General features: G+C 39.8%; 1 protein-coding gene across 5 annotated transcripts in view; it reads left to right on the top strand.

The window, feature by feature from the left end:
* The window catches only part of BTRC (beta-transducin repeat containing E3 ubiquitin protein ligase), a 175426-nt gene extending 159223 nt beyond the window's left edge, over window positions 1-16203 (top strand). For all 5 annotated transcript variants that reach the window (XM_039249240.1, XM_039249239.1, XM_039249238.1 and 2 more), the window contains 6 exons: window positions 1692-1941; window positions 2450-2568; window positions 4121-4231; window positions 5902-5980; window positions 13072-13264; window positions 15158-16203. In XM_039249240.1, the coding sequence (XP_039105171.1) occupies window positions 1692-1941; window positions 2450-2568; window positions 4121-4231; window positions 5902-5980; window positions 13072-13233 (721 nt within the window). In that variant the 3' untranslated portion in view covers window positions 13234-13264; window positions 15158-16203. The remainder of the gene's footprint in view (window positions 1-1691; window positions 1942-2449; window positions 2569-4120; window positions 4232-5901; window positions 5981-13071; window positions 13265-15157) is intronic.
* The last annotated feature ends 500 nt before the right edge of the window (window positions 16204-16703 follow it).

Genomic DNA, 16703 nt, shown 5'->3' with positions numbered 1-16703 from the left:
TCCCTGCAGTTTTTAATTGCAAGCTTTACTCAGGGAGGGGCCTTCAATTTCCAGAGGCGTTAGTGATTTGATGACACAGCCATTATGCTGCTGGAGTCCAGTGTAGCTTGAGTGCTGGGGACCAGCAGCACTGCTGGAAACCTCAGTTAGGAATTTTGCCTTAAGCTAAAGGATTTAGCAAACATAATGCATCAGAAGTAACTTTTTAAAAAAAATAGGAAAAAAGCAGTTAACTGCATTGTTAGATTCTCTGAAGTTAAATGTTTACCATTCCAAATTATCCTCTGTGAATAGAAAAGACTGTTCCTCTTTCTTGTCTTCTGACTTAAAGGCATAGCAAGCTCAGTTCTTATAGTTATCGACATTTAACATTTATTGATGCTGTGGAGTGCCTCGAGGAAGCTAAACATTGTAGAGGCTAACATCATTTATAGGATAAGGGACAAAATGATTTTCTAAAAGACGGGGTTAAATTGGAAAAGGAAATAAAATGTGTTATGAAAATCAAAGTAAATACACAAAAATAAAGTAATCAAAATATATCCTCACACAAAATTCTCAACCTATCCAAAGGTCCCACACTCTGCTGTAAGCCCCCATTTACACTACAGCTATTTTTTTGCCCTTATTTTCTTTAATGTTTATTTTGTTAGAGAGCGAGCGAGCACAGGCATGAGCGAGCAGGGAGAGGGGCAGAAAGAGAGGAGAGAGAATGCCAAGCAGGCTTCTGTGCTATGAGCATAAAAACCTGGAGATCATGACCTGAGCTGAAATCAAGAGTCAGACGCTTAACCAACTGAGTCACCCAGGAGCCCCTGGGATGGCTCTTCTTAATCTCTACCCCCATTTAAGGCACAGAAATGATGCTTTGAACTTAGAGTATAAGTCATCTTGGTCCTGGCCTTTAGGGTAAAATTGAAGATCCAGGGTTATCAAGCTCAAATCCACATTACTAAGTCAGTCTGTTACAGAAGCTTCTTGGCCTGTATCAGTTCTATTTTCTGAGGGCTATCTGTGGGACACTAATGCTACTGTCATTAATCAGATTCCTACTTTAAAATGTATCTCATTAGGGGTGCCTGGGTGTCTCAGTCAGTTAAGCGGTTAGGCGTCTAACTTCGGCTCAGGTCATGATCTCACAGTTCCTGAGTTGAAGCCCTGCATCAGGCTCTCTGCTGTCAGCGCAGGGCCCGCTTCAGATCCTCTGTCTCCCTTTCTGTCTCTGCCTCTGCCATGCTCATGCATACTCTCTCGCTCCCTCTCTCTCTTTCAAAAATAAACATTTAAAAAATAAATAAAATGTATCGCGTTAAAGGCATCAGATTGAATGTCAGAAGTTTTGTAATAATCTTAAAGTCTGGCCCAATTAGTAGGTGATAGCGGTTGTGTCCTCATTCTTCCCCTTCTCCCCCATAACTCAGTCATATTTCAAATAGTGTGTCTCCAGGGTTCCACACTGGCTGCACCCTGTCCCTCTCCTTGTCCTCTTCCAGTCCAGCCCTCTATCTATCACTTCCCTGTGGTCCATCAGAACTCTTCACCCCAGCTCAGTCCCAAAGCTGCAAGAGAGTAGAGTATAACCCTAATTATGAAAATGGGGCAGGGTGAGTGGGGAATGTAGCAGTCAAATAGATCATAGCCAGGAGTCTCATCAAAACCTCAGATAACCTTCTCAATGTTGTTTGTTCCAGGGTATGGGATGTAAATACAGGTGAAATGCTGAACACGTTGATTCACCATTGTGAAGCCGTTTTGCACTTGCGTTTCAATAATGGCATGATGGTGACCTGTTCCAAAGACCGTTCCATTGCTGTATGGGATATGGCCTCCCCAACTGACATCACCCTCCGGAGGGTGCTAGTCGGACATAGAGCTGCTGTCAACGTTGTAGACTTTGATGACAAGTACATCGTTTCTGCATCTGGAGATAGGACTATAAAAGTAATGAGGCATTTTTTGATAAGTCTCCAACTTAGAGTAAGGGTGTTCATATGAAAATCCAATCGAGGGAAGTTTCATATTTAAACGGCCATATGAAGTAGTTTAATTCAGATACTAGTCTGTTTGTAAAAAGGCAATGAATGAGACAAGCTGTGTGAAAATTTTGGTCAGTTATCTTATTCCTGTAAATAATGGTGAGTGTGAGAAGGCCAGGGGTTAATTTAGTTTCTAGAAAATTTGTCTGTAAGACCAGACTAATAACTCCATAAGAATAAATCAATCCAAGGAATTTTCATGTGATAGCAGCCAGCTACAATTTAGCCCTATATTATTAAGAATTAAACTTGTCCTTTTTTTTTTTTTTCTTTTTTTGATTTGGTTTGGTTTGAGAAGTTGACTTCCCCCTATTGGCTCGGTACTATTTTCTGCTTCCCCAAGACTCCAGTTGCCATAGTGCTTTTACTAGTAAAAGCACCAAATCAACTGCCAAATGCTATTTCTGTTTCAGGTATGGAACACAAGTACTTGTGAATTTGTAAGGACCTTAAATGGACACAAACGTGGCATTGCCTGTTTGCAGTACAGAGATAGGCTGGTCGTGAGTGGCTCGTCTGACAACACTATCAGGTGAGCAGCAGGTGCTGTCACCCAGAAGGGAGCAGTAGTACACTGCCACTCACCGTTTGCACACAGATCCAACAAATCTTCCAGTGTGTTATGTTTATAATAAAATGTTTTTCCTTTCTTGTTTTCTTTTTTTAAGATTTTTATTTTTAGGGGTGCTTGGGTGACTCCATCGGTTAAGCATCTGACTTCAGCTCACATCTTAATCTTGTGGTTCATGAGTTTGAGCACCGCATTGGGCTCTGCACTGTGGTAGTGTGGAACCTGCTTGGGATTCTCTTTCTCTGCCCCTTCCCCACTTGCTTTCTCTCTCAAAATAAATAAATAAACTTTTTTAAAAAAGATTTTTATTTTTAAGTAATCTCTACCCCTGATGTGGGACTTGAACTCACAGCCCAGAGATCAAGAGTCACATGCTCTACCAACTGAGCCAGCCAGGTGCCCCAAATGTTCTTCCTTTCTGTAGCTTCTTATAGGCCAAAAGTTTGACCAAAAAAAGAAAAAAAAAATTCATCACAAACAGAAACATAGCATAGCAAAGCCTTTTATTGATGTGTTTCCTTCCTATAATAGTTTTATTCCCAGATATACTTGTTTTAAAGGCACTGCTTGAATGAGGAAGTGGACAAGAGTGATAAGTAGATGGAGGTTGAAGGCCCTCCTCGTTAAGTTCTTCCTGTGTACAGGTGAAAAGTCAAATAGCCAAAGGCCTTTTCTCCACCAGTGTTAACAAAAAAATAAAAAGAAAAAAAAATTTTTTTCCCTACTTGAAATTGTACATTTAGTTTTCTTAGCATTACATAATTATCCAGGGAGTTGCCAGTCTTTGAAATTATGAAGAATCCACAGACTAAACTACTTTTTTGGTGTTTTCCCTTCACAAAGCTGAATGACACAGATATGAATAGAATTTGGAAAATTTATCAGTCCTCTCCCTGCCTTCAAAAGGTACTAAGGAGATGAAAAGGCCATTAAAAAAACAACAGATAGAACTATTGTCACATCTAAAGAAATTGTCCTTTCATTTGCATTGGTCTGAATTAAGACAACTTTTTAAATTAATAATAAAAGTTTTTGAGAACTTGCTTTTTGTTCCCATTATATGAGAAAGACTGTCCTGGCCCGAGGGTAAAAGCCAAGAGTGTGCTTACCAACAGACGTGGACATGCTTTGTGACGGCAGGATATCACTGATACCCTGTATCTCATTCTTAATAGTGATTTCAGGAAGCATTACTTTTCTTGGCTTGGTCATGTCCTTCACAGACAACTGGGGACATTGAATTCATCTTTTTTATGCTTGAGGATGCTGGTTACAGAATTCTATAAAGCATTGTGCTTTGAAAATATATACTTCATTTGAACTTAAATCATACATTCTTCTGCCGGAGTTACACAGTAGAAAGGAAAGAAATTACACTGAAAACAATATATTTTTGTATGAGTGTTGATTGATTGCATTTTTGTGAATTTTTTGAAGACCTACAAAGTGTATTATTATAACGTCCAAAGCTTAGAAAAGACTACATGAAAGTTCACTCAGTTTTCTCTTCCAGATTATGGGACATAGAATGTGGTGCATGTTTACGGGTGTTGGAAGGCCATGAGGAACTGGTGCGCTGTATCCGATTTGATAACAAGAGGATAGTCAGTGGGGCCTATGATGGGTGAGTTTGCTAACGGAGTTTTTAAAAAAATGTACATCTTGATCCCTCCTGCCTGAGGATGTTAAATATAGTCTTTCCTAGACTCGAAAAGATTATAGATTTCATGGAAATGATCTGATACAATATTTCTTGTGCCTAATCTATGTATTCACCTTTCCTTTGTTTACTTTTTCTTTTTCTTTTTTTAAAGTTTATTTATTTATTTTGAGAGAGTGAGCAGGAAGAGCAGAGAGAGAGATCCCAAGCAGGCTCTGCACTGTGAACACGCAGCCCAGTATAGGGCTCAAACCCATGAACCATGAGACATGACCTGAGCCAAAATCAAGAGTCAGATGCTTAAGTGACTGAGCAACCCAGGCACCCCTTTTGTTTACTTTACTTCTCTTCTTTTTTTTTTTTTTTTGGTTTACTTTGCTAAAATGTTCTTCCCAGCCATCTAACTACTTGTTTGCTCATGATTTTTATTAATATAATAGTTATTTGGTTAGATACATTTGTCTGTTTTACTCTATAAATCAAAGAACTGGAAAAACTGGTATGTATCCCAGTATACATACCAGGATATGTGTATAAAATAGTGACTTATTACTAAAATTGAAATATTGGAGGCAATGTCTTTGGGGCACAGTGTGATAAGGTCTTGAATTTTTATCTCTTTGAGTAATTCCTAAAAGTGCAGCTCTCTTGTCTTCACTTCTCCTAACATTTCAGTTACAACAAGTTTAGTAATCTTTATTTTCTTTGGTCTCATTTGCAATGGTTATAGAATCTGTTCATGTTGTGAATGGATACCATGTCCAGCAATGGTAAGCATATCGTAAACTCTTACCAAAAGTATATTCACTTATAAAGGCCTCCTTATCATTTCTTCTTGTCAGGGTGCCTAACATGGGGGAGTGGAAGGCTACAGTTCAAATACTGGCAGCTTTTAAATATCAGTAGCTGACTTACAGCTTTATCTTAGTTTATGAGCTGGCTGTACTGATAAGACAACTCAAGCTGCAGGAACACACCACCGCTTCCTCTGCTTTGAGTCAGCCATCACTGGTCTACAAGGTGTGATGATGCATTCCAGCTAGGTTATATTTTCTCATCCCCCGGTTTTGATCTCTTCCCACCTTTCTTGGGTTTTGTCTGTTACTTACCTTGAGGAGACATAACCATATGTTTGATTTTTAGAAGGGCTAAGCTTTTCTTACTTAAATCAAAATATGAGCATTTGCTTTATAACCTCCAGAGTTCTTCATTGGGCTCCATTCCTCTATTCCTCTGGTACATGTGACCTGGGCCATTCTCAGAATTGGAGGTTTCTAGGCCTAAGTAATCTGTTATATCATTAAGGGATCTATTGTATAAGATCTCTTCCTGGCCCCAACGTATGGTGTAAATTTACCATTCACTATCTTCAGCTTGGTTAAGGCTAACTTGTTTCTCGTTCTTAGGTTAAACTTACACTTTTTCCCCTGTTAAGACCAATAACCTCAACCCAAGAATGAATGGAAGAACCAAGTCTCCAAAAACAAAAAAGTTTTTATATATTCCTGTGAGCTGCATTTGTCATGTAAATTACATTCACCATACATATTTATTGCTATCACTTTGTGCTTTTCTTCCTGTGGTCCCTTAATTTTGCTTTTAATTAAGATTTTTATCCCATTTTTTATCTTTAGAAAAATAAAAGTGTGGGATCTTGTAGCTGCTTTGGACCCCCGTGCTCCTGCAGGGACTCTCTGTCTACGGACCCTTGTGGTAAGAGCCTTGTTGTTTATAGGGGGTTGGGGAACAGGAAGGGAAATGAATTAAACATTGATGTGCTGTGGAATACAGATCTGGATTTGATAGTTAGAAGCTTACAAAACCTACTACTAAGTGGAAAGGCAACCAATACATGACAGTAAAATATGTTTATATAGCGCCTTTCATCCAAAAGTGCTTTAGAGACTATATATGGAGAAGAACGTGGCAGCTGTTTAACAGCTGCACAGCAACTCTATACAACAGTTTAGTACAGGAAGTGAATAAGAATTCTGTATCCACCAGAAACAGTAGGGGGTACTTAGGGAGAGAGAACATAATTACTCAAATTGGAACCTGTCCAGAATCTGAGGACCTGCACACCTGTGCTGGCAAAACGTGCCATGGGAGTCTGTGTGAGCCCCGGTCAGCACCCCAGCTCTGCAGCCTGTTCAAGGCATGCCGCCTCTAGCAGCAGAAATCCTGTCTTTTATTCCTCATATACCTCCTTGCTGTGAACATCTTGACAGTTGAGGAAAGAAGTGACTCAAAAGGAGGAAAGTCACCTTTGAAAGCACTCAATTCTTTATCATGGTGTTCACCAAAGGCCCGGATGAGAAAATGGCCTAAGGTTAAAAGCTGCCACCATTAGAAAAAGAAGATTCGGTGGGGCACCAGGGAGCACAGAATCTTTTGCAGAACTCAGGAAAAAGATGAGAGCTAGCATTTGAAGCCCAGTGTTCTGAATCCTGACTCTCAGCATTTGGTGGTCTCTGCTCTGGAGAAGAAAGAGAGCTGTTTCTTTGTCTTAAAACCTTGTTGGAGTTAAAGTTCATTTTGCTTGCAGCACCAGACCTGCTATACCTGTGTTTCACACATGTTTTTAAAGTGTGTACTTACATTCATTTACAGTTAAAGTAAGTCTGGTTTATTTTGAAGTATAATTTACATACAGCAAGTTTTACCCTTTTTTAGTGTGTTTTTCTGAATTTTGCAGTGTGTAAACACCTGTCAAGATCTAAAACAACAATGCCCCTTCCTATCAACCCCCTCTCCCCCACCCCTAGCAACTATTCCTCTGATCGCTTCCTAATAGTTTGCTATCTTAGGAATGTCATATAAAGTAAATCATATAGTGTGTAGCTTTTTGCATTTGGCTTTTTTCCCTTCATTTGAGATTCATTCATGTTGTTGCATGTGTTAGTACTTTGTTTTTTTGTATTGCTGAGTAGTAGTCCATTGTGTGGATGAGCCAGTTTGTTTATTTGCTCACCAGTGTAAGGACAGCTGGAATGCTTCCAGTTTGGGGTGATGCTGAAAACATTCCTGTAAAGGTTTTTGTGTATATCTACTGTTTTCATTTCTCTTGGGTAAATACCTAGGAGTGCAATTTCTAGGTCCTATGATAAGTATATGTTTAAACTTAAAAGAAAACTACCAAGCTGTTTCCCAAAGTGCCATTTTGAGATTTCACAAATGTAAACCATTTTATGTTTCTATTGACTTAATGTAGGAGAGTCCCATTTCTCCACATCCTGAACCATATTCAGTATTGTCAGGATTTTTTAAGAATTATAGCAGTTTGAGTGGGTGTGTAGTGGTTGTAGTTTTAATTTGCATTTCTTTGATAATTAATGGTGTAGAACATCTTATTTGCTTGTCTTCTTTTATGAAGTGTCCAAATCTTGTCCTCATTTATTTATTGAGTTGTCTTATTAAGTTTTTAAAAACCGATTTTTTGAGATATAATCAACATACAATACAAGGGACATATTTAAAATGTACAACTTAATAAACTTTGATATATGCACATACCAGGGAAATCATCCACTTCTCCCAAAATTATGAACATATTGTCATGCCCCCTCTGTAATCTCTCCTTCCCACCCCACCCCACTTCCTGCTACTCTAGTCTCTAGGCAGCCACTGATCTGCTTTCTGTCAGTATTGATTCGTTTGCATTTCCTAACTTTTATGAATGGAATCGTACGGTATGTACTCTTTTTGTCTGTTTCTTTTCATTAAGCATAATTACATGTTGTTGGTTTGTTTCAATAGTTAATTTCTTTTTAAAAATTGCTGAGTAGTACTCCATTGCATGGTTATACCATAATTTCTTTATCCTTTTGCTGGTTGATGAAAATTTGGGTTGTTTCCAGTTGGGCCTATTATAAATAAAGTTTCTATAAACATTTATGTACAATAAAATGAACATATGCTTTGATTTCTCCAGGCCAATTCATAGGAGCAGAATAGTTAAGTCCTATGTTTCATATTTTTAGAAACTGCCACACTGTTCTCCACAGCAGTTGTATCATGTGATGGTGCATGAAAGTTCCAGTGACTCCACATCCTCACTAATACTTAGTACAGTCTTTTTGAGTCATTCTAATAGTGTATCGTGGTACTTCATTGTGACTTTAATTTGCACATACCTGATGTTAATAACATTGAGCGTCTTTTCATGCATTTATTTGCCATCTGTATGTCTGCTTTGGTAAAGTATCTGTTTGAATCCTTTGCTAAGTTTTTTTAATTGACTGGTATTCCTACTGAGTTTTGAGATTTCTTTTACGTATTCAGGATACACATCCTTTAGGAGACACGTGATTCGCAAATATATTCTCCCAGTCCATGCTTTGTTTTTCATTCTCTTAAAAGTATCTTTTCAAAAGCAGAAGTTCTTCATTTTCATTAAGTCCAGTGTATCAACTTTTTCTATTATGGATTATGTTATTTGCAATTATATCTAAAATATATATATATATTTGCCTAATCCAAAGTCGCAAAGAGCTTCTTCTGTGTTTTCTTCTAGAATTCCTGTAGTTTTAAGCTTTACATTTTGGTCTGTCATTGATTTTGAGTTCATTCTTATAGATGGTACAGATACGGATCAAAGTTCATATCCAGTTGTTCCAGCACTGTTTTATTCAGAAGACTGTCCTTTTCCTCTGAATTGCCTTTGAAGCTTTGTCAAAAATCAACTGACCATATATATGTGGGTCTACTGATGGACCTTTCAGTTCCATTGATCTTTTTTTGTCTATCATGACACCAGTGTTGTACTCTCTTGGTTACTGCAGCTTATTAACTCTTGAAGTCAGGTAGGGTAAGCCCTTCAACTTCATTCCTTTTCAAAAATTTTTGGGTCCTTGGAATTTTCATGTGAATTTTAGAATCTGTTTGCCAATTTCAACAACCAAAAAAAAAAAAAAACCATGCTGAGATTTTCACTGGGATTATGATGAATCTAGATTAGTTAGGAGGAAATTGACTTTTAACAACCCAGAGTCTTCTGGTCCATGAACACAGTATATCTCTCCATTTGTTTAGGTCTTTTAAAATTTCCAGACAGTGTTTTTTTACCTTTCAGGGTAAAGGTCTGACACATCTTTTGTCATATTTATCCCTAAGTATTTTGTATTTTTAATTCCATTATAAATAGTATTTTTAAAAATTTGGGGAGGTATTTAAAAGTTTTAATTTCTAAACTGTTCCATTACGAATATATAAAAATAGTTTTACTTCTTTTGCAATCTGTGTATACCTTTCATTTCTCTTTCTTGTTTTATTGTACTAAGACCTTCAGTACAGTGTATAAAAGAATTGGGAAGAGTAGATGTCCTTATCTTGGGGAAAAGACATTGGTCTTTTACATTTGCCGTATACAAGTATAGAGATTTGTAGATACCCATTATCAGGGAATTAGAGAGTTTCTTTGTGTTCCTAGATTCCTGAGAGTTTTTATTGGGAACGGATTTTGTTAATTGCTTTTATGTGCATCTAAATGTTAAACCCAATTTTGTATCAGTATAGATTCCATGAACATTAAAAGGATAATAATCAGGGAATACTGTGAACAACTATATGCCCCCAAATTTGATAACCTAGATGAAATGGATCAATTCCTTGAAAGATACAATCTTCTGCCACTCACATAGGCAGAAATTGGCAATCTGAATAGGACTCAACCTATTAAAGAAATTGAATCCAAAATTAATAACCTTACAAAACAGAAAGCAGAGGCCCAGATGGGTTCACTGGTGAGTTCTACCAAATTTTTAAGGAATAAATTAATACCAATTCTTCACAATCTTTTACAGAAGATAGAAGCAGAGTGAATACTTCCTAACTGATTCTGTGAGGGCAGCATGACCCTTATACCAAAACCAAACAAAGGTGTTACAAGAAAAGTACTGATGAGTATGTCTCGTGAACACAGATTCTCATCTAGGAGTTCATTTACTTCTTGTGAAGAGTGTAAAATAGTGCAGCCTCTATGCAAGGCAGTATGGGGTTTCTCAAAATATTAAAGATAGCATTACCGTATGATCCAGCACTCCCACTTCTGAGTATATATCCAAAAGCATTGAATGCATATGCAGTTCGTATCAATATTATTCACAGTAGCCAAGACATGGAAGCAACCCAGGTATCCATCAGCAGATGAATGAATAAACCAAATGGGGTATTTATATGTACAGTAGAATATTATTCAGCCTTAGAAAGGAAATATTGTCACATGCTACAGCATGGATAAAATGTGAGGATGTTATTTAAATTGAAACAAGCCAGTCACAAAAAGACAAAATACTATATTATTGTACTTACATGAAGTATCTACAAGTGGTCAAACTCAGAAAGTATAATGGTGGTTGCAGGAGTTGGGGGGAAAGAGAAATAGGGAGTTGTTATTTAATGGGTAGAGTTTCAGTTTTGCAAGATGAAAAAGTTCTGGATATTGATTGTACAGCATTGTGAATGTATACTTAACAGCATTGAACTAACTATACACTTAACAATGCATAAGTAAGATGGTAAATTTTGTGTGGTTTTTACCAAATAAAATGTTTTTTAAAAATACTAATGTAATAGGGGTGCCTGGGTGGCCCAGTTGGTTAAGCATCTGACTTCAGCTCAGGTCATGATCTCATGGTTCATGGGTTCGAGCCCCACGTCAGGCTCTGTGCTGACAGCTCAGAGCCTGGAGCCTGCTTCAGATTCTGTTGTCTCCCTCTCTCTCTGCCCCTCCCCTGCTCACGCTGTCTCTCTCTCTCTCTCTCAGAAATAAATGAAAACATTAAAAAAAAATACTAATGTAATAGGCAAACAATTGTATGACGAATGAGTTTATTAGACAGGAGTTTTGGGTAATGTTTTAAACTATTTGCTTAAGATTTAAGTGTAGTCTTGTCACTGTGCTTATATTTTAGTGATTTCACAATAAAGAAAATTTCTGTACTTATTGAAAAAGTAGTAGTAATAAGCCAGCTCTTATAGAAGTAGCTCTTTTAAAAAAAAAAACCTCATCAAAATATTAGCAAATTTAATTCAACAGTGTATTAAAACTGTACACTGTGACCAAGTGGGTATTTATTCCCGATGTACAGAACTGTTTTTTTTTTTTAATTTTTTTTAATGTTTGTTTATTTTTGAGAGAGAGACAGAGACAGAATACGAGCAGGGGAGGGGCAGAGAGAGGGAGACACAGAATCTAAGGTAGGCTTCAGGCTCTGAGCTGTCAGCACAGAGACCGACATGGAGCTTGAACTCACAAACCATGAGCTCATGACCTGAGCCGAAGTTGGGCACTTGCCCAACTGAGCCACACAGGCGCCCCTAATATTTTTAAAAAATCAACTATTTAATCCATCACATCAAAGAGCTAAAGAAGAAAAATCACATGGTTATATCAGTAGATGCAGAAAAGATAATTTAGCAGAGTCTAGTATCTATTCATGATAAAAACTCGCAACAAACTAGGAATAGAGGGGAACTTCCTCAACTTCATAAAGAAAAATGCAAATTGGGGCGCCTGGGTGGCTTAGTCGGTTAAGCGTCCGACTTTCGCTTAGGTCATGATCTCATGGTTCATGGGTTCGAGCCCCGCATCGGGCTCTGTGCTGACTGCCAGCTCGGAGCCTGGAGCCTATTTCAGAGTCTGTGTCTCCCTCTCTCTCTGACCCTCCCCTGCTCACGCTGTCTCTCTCTCTCTCTCTCTCTCCTAGAAATAAATAAAAATATTTTTTAAAAATGCAAATTAAAACTCTAATAAAAACCAAAATAGCTAAAATTAAAAAGATTGACAGTATCAGTTTGTTGGTGAAGATGTGGAGAAACTGGAACTCTGATACATTGCTGGTGGCAGTATAAACTGGCACAACTTTTATAAAACTGTTTCCCTGTGCCCCCTAAAGCCAAACATACCTCCTCTGTGGCCTAGCAGCTCAGTCTACCCAGCAGGTGAGATGAGAGCATATATCCATCAAAAAACATGGACATAAATGTTTATAGCAGCTTTATTATATAGCCAAAACTAGGTCAGGCCATATGTCCACCATAGGAGGAAAGATAGATTGTAGTGCGTTCAAATGTCAACCAGTAATTAAAAAAAAAAAAAAAAAAATCATGCAGTAACAAAGAGGAATCTTACACTGTTGAGTAAAAGAAGCCAGGCATAAAGAATACATGCTATATGCGTTTATTTATGTAAAATTCACGAATAGAAAAAAAAATGAATTGATACAAAGAAAGCACTGGGGCAAAGGTAGTATTGAGTAAGGGCCATGAGAGCACTTAAATTTTCATGAGTTTTGCAAGCCAGTTGACCTCACATGGGTAGCTTGAAATTAGCCACTGTAGGAATTTTTGCACCATGAAAATGTGTGAATGCTTTTACAAATTGGAGAGAATTCATTGATAAACAATCTTCCACCGTGCCTCCTATTACTGCTCATCAATCCTTGGCCTCTGACTATAGAAGAATCCAGCAGATACAAAAAGAGGATAAGGCCAGGTAGGTACTAAGGAATGTTCTCGTTCAGCCTAAAACAAGGAGAGGTAGCAGTGAGAAACCAGCAGACTCTTTGACACAGCTCAGCTCTAGTGAATATAACTTGGATTGTTCGAAATCAGCTGCCCAATATTTGATTTTCCCATTCTACCTTTAATCCAAGTTACTTTTTCTCTGTGTTCTTGAAACGGCTAAATATTAGAGAAAACTATCATCATACCATAGTTTTTCCGTTGACTCCTTTTGACATGTTGCTGAATTTGTGTCCTTTTGATTTTGAGTAGTTCAAAAGTTTTTGTTTCTGCTGCTTTAGGAGCATTCTGGAAGAGTTTTCCGACTCCAGTTTGATGAATTCCAGATTGTCAGTAGTTCACATGATGACACAATCCTCATCTGGGACTTCCTAAATGATCCAGCTGCCCAAGCTGAGCCCCCCCGCTCCCCTTCTCGAACATACACCTATATCTCCAGATAAATAATCATACAGTGACCTCATACTTGCCCAGGTATGAAAAAGAATTGTGTACATATCACGGTGGGTAGGAATCTTGGCTGTGAGGTGTTGCTAGCTCATGGAGCCTTCTTGTACCTTTTATCTCTCCAATTCCTGTAAAGCAGATAAAGCCAACAACATGAGACAGGGCTGGGGCTGCGCTTTGGACACTGTCTTTCATCAAGGTAGCTAGCCTCAGTTCTACATGATTCTTGAACTAGATCTGGGTGGTCCTTGTGTGGTAGAATGAATAATTCCCACCCCAGTTATCTGATAGGATTGTTAAGAAAATAAAATGAGATTTGAATCCATTTCAAAACTAAGAGTAATGACCCATAAGCCTATGACTTTGTAGTTCCCAGATCAAACCAGTTCCTGTAATAGAGACCCTTTAAGCCAAGTAAGTAATGTGTGAGTGGAAAATTTTCTTGGTGACATCTTTTTGCTGACTTCTCACAGCTCTGTCTTGTCAGTGTCCTTGGATTATAAAAAGTGGCTTTTTTATCATCATCCCCCGCCCCCAGGCCCTCCAAAAATGAAAGGAACTGTCTTTTGACCTTGCAAGCAGCTCTGCAGTTGGTGAGAACTCCGTGTACTCTCCCATTGGAGTCTCCAACCAGCCTCTGCAACAGGAGAACATCCTGTGTTACAGTATATTCAGATCACACCCAGTGTCCAGCAGTTCAGATCCATTCATTAGGCTGTCACCGGGCTGGGAAAGCTGCACTCCTGGGCAGTGTTGCTGCCATTGTGGTTTCTCATTCCCCATGCTTCCCTCACTTCTATGGCAGAAGGACAGAATTCGTACACTTTTCTGCACGTCTTCCCGTAATGGTTCTTCTAAGTGGGGTCGTCCATGCTGCTGCTGGGCTCATTTCATTGCTCGCTGCTTCCTATCCCTCAGCCAAGTCACACAGGCAGGCTTAGGTGAGAATCCCTGGGCAGGCAACTTCCAGAGCCTTAGACTCCTTACTGGTAAGATCGGTTGCAATCCCTACCTCACAGAGCCATAGTGAGGATTGCCTTGAAATGCTGTATGTAAAATTCTCAGAGCTTAGCACAGTGCCTAGCACAGAACAAGCCCTCAGTAAAAAGTGGTTGTTGTTAGTAATACTGTAGTTGTCATGTACCTGTCGCCTCCTTTTACCAAAATTTCCTCCTCATTAGATTGCTGTGGCATTTTAGCACTTAAAATATCCTTCCTGGTTCTCTGTTTATGTCTCCTAGCTCCTCTCACCCCTAAAACATAAACATCCCCTAAGAGTGTGTCTTGGGCTTTTCTTCCTTATCGAAACTTCCTGTTTTGGTTCTTTTTTCTCAGCTCTCATCTCAGTGTAGATGACTCTCAAACTTGTATCTCTAGTCCCAACCTCTGTCTTAATCTCCAGGCCACATTACCAGCCACCACCTACACATCTGGCCTTGAAGGTACCAGGAGCCCATCTAGTGCACATTTCCAACAGTCAGACTTTCACATGTTCGGCCGGGGCCCTCCAGCCAGGTGGCCAGACAGCTTCGCCCAGCTGCCCCACTTATGCTGTGGCACAGTTGTGCCTCTGGCCACTCGGGGCCAGAACCTCAGAGCGAGCCTCATCTACTACACTGTTACAGGGAGCCAGTGGGAGCTTGATGATATACCAACCAGAGTCACTCTTAATCTCAAGGCATCAGAGTTACTCTGCATGAGCGCTGGGGCCCTGAGCATGTCAGTGAGCCCCACCATGTCACAGGCAGGGTACGTGGCTTTTGACAGAAGCTCCTGCTTGGCATGGTCAGAGAGCAGGTGTTAGGAAGGCCCTCTGAGCCTTTCTCCCAATTGACAGCTGAGTTAATATTCTTCTCCTCTTAGAGCAAGTGAGAAATGTAGGGAAAGGGACTAATGACTCTGTGCTCTGTTTTCACACAGGACTCATTAAAGTTGCGGTATTTAACATATCTGCCAATACCAGGATGAGCAACAACAGTAACAATCAAACTACTACCCACTTCCCCGGACTAGCCGAGGAACAGGGATTTGAGACTCCTGTTGGGACACAGTTGGTCTGCAGTCGACCCAGGACGGTCTACTCAGCACAGCTGACTGCTTCCGTGCTGCTATCAGAAGATGTCTTTTATCTTTTGTGAATGATTGGAACTTTTAAACCTCACCTCACCTCCCCTCCTCCTTTCCTCTCTGCACCTGTTTTTCCTCATTTGGTTCCAGACAAAGATGACTTATAAATATATTTAGTGTTTTGCCAGAATCTCTCTTGCTTTGCCATTAAGCAGAAGAACTAGTTTCCCCATATAGCCTTCTGGGAGACCAACTTCTAGGGGACAGGGGATACAACTTCAAGCCAGACAGCACCCAATTTCTCCCTGTGAACCACAGGAATGCCCAGCACCTGGCAGGATCAGCTCAGCCCCACTGTGCTTAGGAGGAGACAGCCGTCTTATGGCCTTTGGGGCAAGAAAGAAAGAAAACAAGAATCCACACTGGAAGATCTGGGCCTCTTTCCTTTCATCTCTTGCTCTGTTTCCCTCGTCCCCTCTCACTCCCACACCCCCCTTCAGCCTTTTTCTGCGCCACCTGAGAAGAAAGAGTATGAAGAGAGTAATCTCAGTTAACATGAGCCAAATCAGCGAGAAAATGCCACACCTGGAAGAGCTAAATGCTGTTCGGTCAGAATCTCAAACCCAGGCTTTTGCTGCAGGTGACCCTATGTGGCAGCAGTGGGTTCTTGGAAGGTACCCTCATCATATTTGCAACTCTTCTCTCTTCTTCTAACACCACCCGCCTCCAAAAATGGTGGGGGCAGGGGCAGAAATTGCCTGGGCTCCATCAATGGCCGCATCTTTTCTGGACTCAGCAGTCTCCTTGATGCCATGTAGAGTGTGGAAAGGAGCTGCTGATTGCATTTCCTCTCATTAACAATTAGATGTGTAATAAAAAGCATTGTACTTCATCTTAAATCACTGGTAAGGCTCAGCCGAAAGAAAGGTTTGAAATGGCTGGAGCCAGTTGCTGGGCGCATTCTGCATAACGGCTCACTTCTCTGATTTGCTCATCAGGGTCTGTAAGCACGAGGCGCCTGTATCTTTGCCAAGACCATGATCAGAGCAGCTGAAGAAGTGGTCAGGGTTAGAAGTGGATTTCTTTCTCATTTAGAACAGTAAATATCATCTCTCAGAAAGCAAGCTAATCATCTCAACCTTGCACTGTAGAACCTTCCTCCTGCATTTCGCAAATCCCATACTTACAAAAGGGCAGAGCTGCCAAAAAGAGGATCGGGGTGAAGTTTGGCACACAGGGTTTACTAATGGGGCAGAAACTGCCTTCTCTTTCCTTTTCTTCCTCCTCCAGCCTTAGTTAACTCTCCACTCCCCCTAACCAATAAAGTTTCTCTGGAAGTGGGTAAGCAACATAAACAAATGGACCTCAGCAAGGGCCAGGCCAACCTGGCTACTTGAAA

The sequence above is a fragment of the Hyaena hyaena genome, unplaced genomic scaffold (genome assembly GCF_003009895.1).
Source record: "Hyaena hyaena isolate Hyena2069 unplaced genomic scaffold, ASM300989v1 scaffold_331, whole genome shotgun sequence".
Classification (NCBI taxonomy): Eukaryota; Metazoa; Chordata; class Mammalia; order Carnivora; family Hyaenidae; genus Hyaena; species Hyaena hyaena.
Note: the sequence above shows the minus strand (reverse complement) of the source record. Positions and strands in the feature narration are given on the sequence as shown.